The sequence below is a fragment of the Ananas comosus genome, linkage group 10 (assembly GCF_001540865.1).
Source record: "Ananas comosus cultivar F153 linkage group 10, ASM154086v1, whole genome shotgun sequence".
NCBI lineage: Eukaryota > Viridiplantae > Streptophyta > Magnoliopsida > Poales > Bromeliaceae > Ananas > Ananas comosus.
Window position 1 is genome coordinate 3,059,761 of NC_033630.1, and position 10,899 is coordinate 3,070,659.

At 37.6% G+C, this 10,899-nt stretch overlaps 2 protein-coding genes across 2 annotated transcripts; both read left to right on the plus strand.

Moving 5' to 3' along the window:
* On the plus strand, nucleotides 759-3,555 carry LOC109716846 (protein IWS1 homolog A). The gene is made up of 2 exons (XM_020242449.1): nucleotides 759-2,343; nucleotides 3,121-3,555. Exons 1-2 carry the CDS (start codon nucleotides 935-937, stop codon nucleotides 3,305-3,307), a joined length of 1,596 nt encoding a protein of 531 aa, XP_020098038.1. The 5' UTR covers nucleotides 759-934; the 3' UTR covers nucleotides 3,308-3,555.
* On the plus strand, nucleotides 4,585-10,233 carry LOC109716537 (CMP-sialic acid transporter 1). Its single transcript, XM_020242046.1, has 8 exons — nucleotides 4,585-4,836; nucleotides 5,961-6,044; nucleotides 6,231-6,445; nucleotides 7,825-7,903; nucleotides 8,372-8,541; nucleotides 8,702-8,888; nucleotides 9,495-9,572; nucleotides 9,702-10,233. The coding sequence occupies exons 1-8, from the start codon at nucleotides 4,786-4,788 to the stop codon at nucleotides 9,843-9,845; spliced, it is 1,008 nt and encodes a 335-aa protein (XP_020097635.1). The 5' UTR covers nucleotides 4,585-4,785; the 3' UTR covers nucleotides 9,846-10,233.

The window sequence follows — 10,899 nt, forward strand, 5'->3', positions numbered from 1 at the left end:
CTTCCTCTCTTCCTTCTGATAATGTTATTAGTTTGGAGTAATGCTATGCTGAACAACTTGCTACATTTTTCAAACTTTCCTAGTTTATCTTATAACCAGTCTCTCTTTTGTTTTTCTGATAGCAGTGTTACAGCATCTGCTTCATGAGTCCCACCTCTAATACTGAATTTGAATTCGAATGTTATTTTTATTTTTATTTTTATTTTTTGTGTTGTGTTATATGGAACCCTTTCTTTTACCTCCTATGTTTCTATGTCCAAAGTAAGACATAAATTTAGTGACTATTTTTAAATTTTAACGTGACGAGGTATATCTAAGTGATACTATGTTGATTCTTGCAAGGAAAATTATAGATAGGTTATTCCATAAATATTTTTAATTTACAGTGATGCATGTTCCGTTTATATTGGTAAACAGTTCCTTGGAATATATACATCTAAAAATTTATTGTTAAGTTTATATATTGGCTTGATTTTGGAGACATGTATCATACTTTTTTTTTGGTAAAAACATATAGAACTTGCTAAAATTATAAATCATTTTGAGTCTGACTATTCTATCTTGCAAATTTTAAAATTTTAATATAGTCTGATTTTTTAATTTATTTGATTTAAATTGGTTAATAATAATTTGACTTTAAATTTTAATCGTTTATTTTTATCGATTTAATTTATACAAAATTTAAATTAAAATAAAAAAAAAATAAACAGTAAAAATAAAATATTAAAAAAATTGAATAGTCGATTCAACTTCGGAGTCGTAACCGGTAAAACCCTCGCTTGCGCCATTAACGGGCCTCAACCGCTCCTCTCACATCGCGGCTCTCCACTTTCCCCCCTTCGAATTCGAATCCCCCACTCTGCAACACGAAGAAGAGGATTCAAACCCTCACCCTTGGCGTTTCTTCCTCGACGTCGTTGCCCTCCTTTCGGAGATGGAAACCCTAACCATCTCCGAGCTCATCACCTCCCTCCAATCCGCCTTTCGAGACTCGGACATGGAGGAGGTGGAGCGAATCCTCGTGGCCCGAGACGAAGCCCTCCGTTCTCAGATCGCGAGAACCCTCTCGGAGGAGCTAATGGTGAAGGAGGTCGAGAGGATCGAGCGCGATGCTCGAATTCATAGCCTTGAAGGGGAATTAAGCGCTCTTCGGAGCCGTTACGCCCTATCGGAGGAGCGGATCAACAATCGTGGAGAGGGTTTTGGGTCGGAGAGGTCGGATAAGGGGCAAAATGCGAATTTTGGGGACGTAGAGAGTGGAAAGATCGCTCCTTTGGTGTCGGGTGAGGGGGTTAGGGTTTTAGGCGAGAGGGAGCGGATTGGGACGGGTGAGGAGGACGATGGGTGGAAGAGGAGGTGCGAGAAATTGGAGGCTAGGGTTTTGAAATTGGAGGAAGAGAACCTTAAATTGAGAGCGATCGAGCAAGAGAGATGCCAAAAGGGAAAAGCTTTAGGATCTATCGTGGAGATTATCGACAGCAGCAGCGACGATGAGAAGTGCGCTGAAGACCATGGCCCTAAAGAATCCATGAAGAGGTTGACTTTATTGAATCTCGAAGAGGAAGCGGATACTGAGAAAAAGATTAATACGGATTCAGTCGAGGATGATTTCGGCGGTCGGCACGCAGAGAACGTTCTTCCTGTCCCGACACCTAAGAGGAAGCGGGGTTCGAGAGTGATCATCAGTGATAGTGAGAGCGAGACCGATGATGATGATGATGATGATGATGATGATACAATTCCCATTGCCAAACTTAAGAGAAAGAGACTCAACGACAAGGTAATTGGAGGGATTAAAGATGATTCTGACGATATTCAAGAGGACTTTAAACCTAGTAAAAGACGTTTGGTTCGACTGAAAAAATGTAGTACAAAAAGTAGTATGGAAGAGGAGAATTCCCCTGAGGATGCATTATCTAAAGATCAACCGGAAAAGGACAAGCCTGCTACTAATCGGAAGCTCAAGTTCTTGGATGTTGAAAAAGACGAAGAGGAGGATGGGTCGGAGAGTGAGGGTGCGAGTCTCGGTGGGTTCATTGTTAGTGAGTCCGAAAATCTCGAGAGTTCTTCTGGGTCTGCTGATAGTTCTGCATCTGAAGTAGAAAAAGAGGAAGAAGAAGGCAGTGATGTAGATCTTGGTGAAGTTTTGGCCAATATACGTCGGGGAAAGAATAGTAAGAAATGGGAATATGAGGGTGATATGCTATCTGCGTTCTCGAATGATCCCGAGCTTTGCTTGAAGGCCGTCTGCGCACTCTATCGGCAGCAAACGTCAGAGGAGCAGTCGATGAAGGCGGCGATTGTTCGCAACAAGAGAGGATTTAACCAATTAGATGCAGAAAGGTGATATATGCCTCTATTCTTTTATTTTGGTGCTCATAATATATGCTGCTAATATGGTTACATTGTTTTGGTATGTTGGTAGAAGATATTGTTCTTTTCCTGTTCATTAATTATATACTAAAATGACCACTGACCTTGTTGCTTTTTTTGGTTCAAGCAAAATCACATTAACCAAGATTGAACTTGATTTGATACCACTGACCGGAGAAAGTGATAGTAGAAATGCATATTGCTGTAAAAACTCAAAATATTGAAATGCTTCTTTGACAGGTGCACGAGTGGTGAAATTTCAATTGTTCTCAGAAATCATCATTTAACTAGAGGTTTCATGGGCTGCTTTTTGGGCACTTATGTTTTTTCTCTACTCATTACAAATTAAATTGATTTAAAAACAAACTCTTTATATCTGATTGCACGAGGCCATAATCGGAGATTTAAATTAGTGCGGAGAAGCGTATGTTTAATATGTTTACTTTCACTTACTCCTGCTGAAATAGGAAATAGTCATTCATCAGTCCCTCTAAATTTACTGGGTAAGGCTTCCTTGGATTTATTATTTTTTATGTTTTTGATAGGCAATCATTTTCAGTTATAACCACATATCTTTATAAAAACCAAAATTCCTGCTTATTCATCCATTAAAGTGTCTGAAAACAACCATTCATAATCGCTTCTTCCGTTAGACATTGTGTTTCAGACCCCTCTCTATTGTCGCTGTGATTTCTTTGAGATTACATTATCGGTCTCGCTTAACATACGGCCTTAGTTTTGTTCCAGGGGATCTTTGATTGCTGAGTTTCTTATGGATGGCGGTTCCTATGGTCCGATTAAGAAGACGGTCGAGGACTTGGAAAAATACGATCCCGGAGGTTCTGATTTCTGCGACAAGCTGGCAAGGCGCTACTCGAAGCAGCTGTTCATGATTTACCAGAACAAAGAGGACCCTTGTTTCCATCCATCCTAACTCTAGCTAGTTGTTACTGTTGATATCTCTAGGTTGGCTCTTTTGAGAGCTTAATGTGTTGCTCTCTCTCTCTCTCCTTTGCTTTTTAAACTAAATACCCATGTATATACTTATGTACAGGCAACTAGAGATTACGAACATCTTACTTTTTGTGAGAGAGATTCCTTGTTCCTTTTGTTTGTGATTGTACAAATCTAAAATGAAGTTGGATTGTATGTTTAATATTAGTTTCTAGTTCTTGCAATGAAGTTCACCTTGAGGTGTTGCTACTTATGTTTCTTAATTACCTGATCAATCTTTACATTAACTTTGTATTTGCGCTCAATGAATCAACCATAAGTTCCCTACTTTTGCGTGATGCTAACTAAATTATCTTGGGTTCAAATGCAGAAGCTCTGACAAGTCGAGGTTTCTATTGCAGTAGGAAGCTGTTGGGTGGATTTAAATGAACAAATTTATCAATGGTTGTTGATCATCTGATTTTAAGGTACTAAATAGTTAAAAAAAATTTATCCAATCCATCCAATTCGACATGATCAGAAAAGTCCCCAAATTGGCCTTAAAGCAACACAGACTCAAAAGTGAACCCCGAATCGGAAACTGAAACCTGAAACAAACTACACCTGAATTGAAGCAAGTCTGAAAAAGTATAAAACCCAGTACAACCTGAAGCTCGTAAATTAGAGATGCGAGAAGATTTGAAATTGAGGGCATGTTTGGTTCGCATTTTTTTTACCCTAAAATCAGAATCAGAATGGGTGAATTCGGAGGATAAATTCGGCTGCTCCTCAGCATCGTAATGGAACCAAGCTATTCAATATGGACGACTTACATACATCATGCCGCTAATGAACGGCGGAAAAACTTTTATGCGTGAATAAAATTATGTACGTGAAACTACAAAATATGTGTACCCGTTTAAATGCCCTAAGATATCAGTTGAACTTCAAAACAATTTAAAATTTGAGATAATACAAATGTAAGTGTGAGGCGCTTACATGAAGCTGGCATATTAGAACATATAAATAGGGTAAACTATTTTCGGGTCAATATTTAGGTCCAACGAATTATCAGTACTAGGGTTATTACAATCCATGTGCCTGAGTCCAATTCCATCCAAACCTGCACGACCCAAAAGCCGAAACGGTGAAGTCAATCACAGGGCAAAAGTCGGCAGCGAGATACCTAAATTTCGCCGATTTTAGATAACTTTACAAACACTAGATAAGTCGGGGACGACAGCAGACGCTCGCCGATTTCTCTTTTAAATCGGTGTCGGCGACGACATTAATAATCCCAATAAAACTTAATACGTATAGTATACGTATCCTATGCAACGGTCTCGGCGAAGCGAGTGAAGCAAACGAGCGAAGATCACGGCGTCGGAGCGTACTCTACGCTCGCTGTTACTCTCCCGTTCCCCTTCCCCGCTCTCGAAGGAGAGAGAGAGAGAGAGAGAGAGAGCGAGAGAGAGAGAGATGCAGTGGTACTTCGTCGCCGCGCTCCTCACGCTCCTCACCAGTTCCCAGGTCCGTAACCCAAAACCCTTGCTTCTGATTCGATCGTCTATTCGAAGTACTCTCTCTCGATCGATCTCGTCGATGATTCTTCGATTCTCGATTCGATCGACGGATTTGATCTCGTTTTATACTGCTGATGATGTGCGTCTAATTGAAGGAATTGTTTGATAAGAACGGAAATGGGAGCAATGAATTGTATAGGGATCAGTGAATTGTTGATCGTTTGTTGTTTAATTTAGCGCGATGAGCCCCTATGAAATCCATCGATTAGGTTTGGTTTAGAACTGACGTAGGTGGTGCAGTAGATTCTTTTTGTGATGAGCTTATTTGCTTGTTGATTTTAATTGTCTTTTTTAGATCCTTTACAGTTGATCAGTAGAGAATGGGCCAAGCAATCAATTTGTAGCTGTTGTTTGCTGCTTTTGTAGGTAGAATAATTTTTGTTTGTTTAAGTCAGCATTTGGAACACCTGAATTGGGAATCTTTGGAGAATTGCGGAGGAGAAGTTTGTGCACTATGTGAGAGTGATATGCCCAGGGATAGAGCTCTGTGATAGAACAAGAGGGTTATTTTATTTGCAAACGCCAGGAATTTATTATTGCTTTCAGAATCAGATGCTTGATTTTGTTAGGAGTAGTTTGTTTGGATCTTTACGTCAGGTCAATGCTCAGAAACATTGCAAGAGAATGGGCATACAACCCAGCTGTTTAAATTTGACATCAAACATTTTACTGTATTACTGTTTCATCTTATTCTTGTTTCATTTTTTTCTCCGTCAAGAGCTGAAGTTCTAGACATGATTATCTTGGTGCAGACCTGTCTGATTTCTTGCTTATTAGATGAATATCTATACCTATTGTTTCTGTCCTCCATTAAATATGTTAGCTTTTAGTTAATTAGCTTCTTTTCCGTTCAGTTGTCTTTTGGGAACATGGCTATATGTGCAACCTTAGTCTCCGTGGTTTTTAATTTTTGAAGTACTCCAACATTCCTTTGTTTTCCAAGTTTTGGCTATTGAAACAGCGAGGCATATGCCTGCTCTGATAATGTTGTGCTCTTCTTGAATTTTGCATTTATTGTCAAGCTGTCATAATAAACTTGTTGATTGTGCAACTGTGTGACTTAATATACAGGGAATTTTAACTACCCTTTCACAAAGCAATGGTGGATACAAATATGATTATGCAACGATTCCCTTTCTTGCGGAAATCTTTAAGGTATCTTTTTTTCTACTGAGTATCTCTGCCTTTTCAGTTTATTGTAGCCAATTCCTAAGCATTTTAGTGTTAAATTCACGGGTCTCTCATGTGGAATTCAAATTGTATAACTTTATAGAAGCGCCTCAATGGTTTTGATTGCATCAGTATTTCACCGACATTTGCTGTCATTTATTTGTACTGCAGCTTTTGGTATCCAGTTTCTACCTTTGGAAGGATTCTCGCTCATCATCTCCTCCTAGGATGACTAAAGAATGGAAAAGCATGCGCTTATTTCCAATTCCTTCGATCATATATCTTGTCCACAATAATGTTCAGTTTGCTACTTTAACCTATGTTGATCCATCAACATACCAGATAATGGGCAATCTGAAAATTGTCACAACTGGCATTTTATTCAGGTGCTGCTCTCCGTCTCCAAGGAAGTGAGATCTATCTATGTTAATTTGCAATTGAAGAAATTCTTTGGTCCTTATTGATTTGTTGAAGTGATGCATTTTAATGGTAAATTGTTCTTGGTGCAGCTAAGCTACAAAGAGATGCTCTTGATGCGGCTAAACAATTTACGTTTTCTTTTTCCTCTTTTTGATTTGTCCAATTTCTAAAGGAGGAAAAAGAGTAGTGGAACATCTCTTAATTGTTGTGCCTATTAATTGCTTGATCCCTACTTGAGCATTTACATTTAACAGTTGAACAAAAGATTTCTTTTATCCATCTTATAAGGCTTTTTTGAATGAATTCAGTTCTGATATCGGATCTTGTCATTGTAACATAGACTATATAAATGTCTACAGGAAATATCTAAGTGAATAAAACTCAACCATTGATTATTTGATCTCTGATTTTTATTTCCCTAGGTCTAGAATTTTTTTTTTTTTGACACAGAAATATGTGTGTATGTTTTTTTTTTTTCTTTGACATGTAAGATTAAGGTTGCTGTTCATCAATTTTGATGGCCCAAATGCAGGCCCATCCACTTTTGCCTAGAAATATTAAGCACTCCTATTTATATGTTCTTTTACATTTGTACATGTGGCTATCTATATGTATGTATGTATTGAAAATTCTACAATCTGGTATGGACACATAAAAGCTGAAAGGAGGTGATCTAACATTTTAGGGGAGTTTTTAAGCTTCGATCTTGTCATAACAAATGTGAATCATGTGGCTGATTGTAGTGAATATTGCTTGAAGCACTATATATCAAAACTGAAAAAACTGTTTACCTCATTGGTTTCCATCTTTCATAAATCTATTGGATGACTCTACGGGAAAATGAATGGCCTGATTTATGTATCATATTGGGAATTCTGACCAGTTTTATTCAGGACTGCAGTATTTTAAGATGTGGAGATCATGTTTTGTTTCATGAATTCTCTGTCTTGAATCGGAAAATCTATATTCGACCTTCTCACTAGGTTATTTCTTTTGCTGACCACCCCACGCAGTTGAAGCCTTCGTTTTATCTGATGCATAAATCATAGTCGAATAGATTCTCAATGTTAGCATTGTGCCCTAAAATTGAGGCTTGCACAATTTTGGCTCCATTGATTCCTGCCTTAAATCATAGTTGAGTAGATTCTCAATGTTAATATTGCGCCCTAAAGTTCAGGTTTGCACAAGTTTGGCTCAATTGATTCGTCTTTTTAGCGTTATACTTCTGTCATGGCTTTTGTCTACACGTATGATATGAAATTTATAGCTGTATGTATGCAGTATGTTTTGGTGTTTTTGACGGTCCTTGAGTTATAGGGCAAACTTCTCTTCTTTGATGTTCTAGGCTGTTTCTAAGAAGGAAGTTGTCAAACCTACAATGGATGGCGATTGTTTTGTTAGCTGTTGGGACAACTACAAGCCAGGTTCTGTTTTTATCATGGAAAATATGTTCTCCTAGTCTTTGAGTTTGCGCCATGCAAGTACAAGACAATCTTGACTTGCACCTATAAATCACTGCTGAGTATTTATCCTGGAAGAAGTCTCGATGAATCTTTTATCAACTACTGTGTTGTTAATTAGCTGATATCTATAAATATAATCAACTGAAAGCAGAAAGAATTCTCTGAATTGCTCCATTTACAGTTAGTAAAAGATGCTTAGCCACGTGGACACTTCCTTTGAGTGATTCTTTCATATGAGACCTGAAGAGTTCTTAGTCTCCACAATCTACGGCGTCCAATTTTCATAAACTTTCACTTTGCGGAGCATTTTCATGATTATTTTATTTCTGTAGTCAAACCTCAAAAGGGAAAAAATTAGAAGTCTACGAGGAAAAAATAAAGATGAAACTCATAAAAGAATTGCCCCTAATTTGAATTCTCTTATTCCAGGTGAAAGGGTGTGGGGAAAAATCGTGTGACTCGCTCTTTTCTGCACCTATCCAAGGTTATATGCTGGGGATATTGTCTGCTTGTTTTTCAGCGCTAGCTGGTGTCTACACCGAATACCTAATGAAAAAGAATAATGATAGCTTATTCTGGCAGAATGTACAATTATATACGTAGGTATCTCTATCCGCCTGTTTTAATGTATCTCATTGACCCTGAGAAGCTTTATCTTTCAACAACTTCAGCTGTCGTCAAAAGCTTGACTGATTCATGAGTTTAACTTATGAAGAAATCATGCTAACTGTTTCTTTCTTATTTAAACATTCCTGTCAGGTTTGGTGCAATTTTTAATATGGCATGGCTTATACTAGGCGATTTTAAAGCTGGATTTGAGAGGGGACCTTGGTGGCAGCGACTGTTTGATGGTTATACTGTGACAACATGGTTGGTGGTTTTCAATTTGGGATCTACTGGGCTACTAGTATCATGGTTGATGAAATATGCAGACAATATCGTGAAAGTAAGTCCATTTTCTTGCTAGTATGATCAAGAGATTCAATTTTTCGTGGGTTTCGCTGTTTTGAAATGGCGTTTTAATAAGTAAAATCATCCTATTAAAGTACATTCTCTTACAAAGCTGTCATATTTCAATTTATTCACAGCATGTATACTGACACGTGGAATTATCTAATCTAGATAGCTTCAGCGATGAACATTTTTTTTTTTTGAAGAAAGGGGGGATTGCGTTGAGAACAAATTAAAGCAGAGAATGCTTCACAAAATATGCGACCAAATGTTATACCTACCTGGGTTACATTCTAAAATATGCCTTTTATTTTTCCTCTTTCCTTTTATGGCGAAAATGTTTTCAATCTCAAACACACCACCAATATTTTTTTGTATAATTTAATTGAACATGTCAACCTTTTTGTGAAGTTATTCTCGTTTTCTTATCTTGCTGTCATCAGAACTAATATGTGGAAACCTTAAATTTCATGAAACTACTTGAAGCTCGTTTTGAAACTACTCGAAGCTCATTTTTCCTTTCTGGGCAAATTGGCTAGTTCCATTTTGCCGACTCTGTCATACACTCTCTGGACCATTTATCATGAAAACACAATTGCAGGTGTATTCTACTTCCATGGCCATGTTGCTTACGATGGTCTTATCTATATTCTTATTCAACCTGAGGCCTACTATTCAGGTACTTTTAAGTATTCCTTTTGAACTCCGATCTGTCAAATTTGTTTTAATGTTAAACTAATAATCTGGAGAGCTACATTTGTAAAATTCTGTTGCTGGTTTTAACATTTATCTTTCTGATTTTTTGCAGCTCTTCTTGGGCATTATTATCTGCATGATTTCTTTGCACATGTATTTCGCTCCTCCACATCTGCTCATGGACTTGCCAGTCACATCGAAGCCGCCACCTAGCTCCTTAACTGATGCATCGATGAGACGAGCGGTGAATTCTTGATCTATTCCCTATCGTCGGTTGGCTAAATTAGTTCGCGCATCTATTTGTCTCGCAATTGAGCTGAACTTTCAAGATGAACCGTCTTCTCTAGTTGAGAAGTTTAAAACACACAGATTTTATAGCTTACGATCGAAAGATTCCACAAAGATTGCATTTGCGGACGAAGTGGAGGTGACAGGTGCAATCCACGCAGAAGCTGTTTTCGAAACTGTGCGTCGTGCTCGCTGCCTCAAGATAAACTGATTGAGGTGAACATAGACTAAATTTCAAGGGTTATGTGAGAAATTTTGATCCAGCTAAATTCACCTTCTAAATGCTAGCTTCCAAGTACTTTATCACAATGTAGGCATATTATTTTATAATTCATTATTTCTTATCATTAGTTTCACTCTCTTTGTTGTTTAGAATATAACTAGAATCTGTTGCTGAATACCATTACTTGTTCAACATGGATTATGGTTTGGAAATTAATCAACTTAGGTTACAATAGTTTGCATGGTAAATTATGAGGGGCAAAGCTAGGCTAGGGTTACAATTTTGAAGTGCGCAGAGATATTTTTTTTTTTTTAAAATCATTTCTACTGCTGCGTAGTTTTTCTTCCTTTTCTCCTTAACAAAATATGACAATCGACCAAACTTTGGCCACGTATCCCATGTTCTAGAAGATTCCAGTACACGGCCTCACGGGGTAGTTCATCGTTCAACTAAAAATTCTTTCAGCCGAAAAGAAAAAAGGAAAGAAAAAAAAAGAGAAAATTCTATTGCCAAATGGGTCCATCTTCAAAGATTGAATGGTTGTATTGAAATAAGAGGTGAGATGGACGGTGAACGTATAGCTACGACAAATGTATCGATGCACTCGATGTAGAGAATAATTTCTCGGAAGAGCAATGCTCTCTGTACACCTATAATATGTATATAAATTTTACACCTAGAATTTGGTTATTGGTTTTATTAAATCTTTTTAAAATGTTAAAAACATAAAATAAGTTTTTAATATACATCACGGATGTAATTGTAAAGCTTACATCCTAACCTATCCACGGCTGGGATG

What these genes read in the sequence shown, in the direction of transcription:
- LOC109716846 (XM_020242449.1), top strand. Translation starts at nt 935, where the DNA reads ATGGAAACCCTAACCATCTCCGAGCTCATCACCTCCCTCCAATCCGCC. An exon ending in AACCAATTAGATGCAGAAAG is followed by an intron (nt 2,344 to 3,120) that starts GTGATATATGCC and finishes GTTTTGTTCCAG; the next exon opens with GGGATCTTTGATTGCTGAGT.
- LOC109716537 (XM_020242046.1), top strand. Translation starts at nt 4,786, where the DNA reads ATGCAGTGGTACTTCGTCGCCGCGCTCCTCACGCTCCTCACCAGTTCC. An exon ending in TTCTTGCGGAAATCTTTAAG is followed by an intron (nt 6,045 to 6,230) that starts GTATCTTTTTTT and finishes TTTGTACTGCAG; the next exon opens with CTTTTGGTATCCAGTTTCTA. An exon ending in ATGCAGACAATATCGTGAAA is followed by an intron (nt 8,889 to 9,494) that starts GTAAGTCCATTT and finishes ACACAATTGCAG; the next exon opens with GTGTATTCTACTTCCATGGC.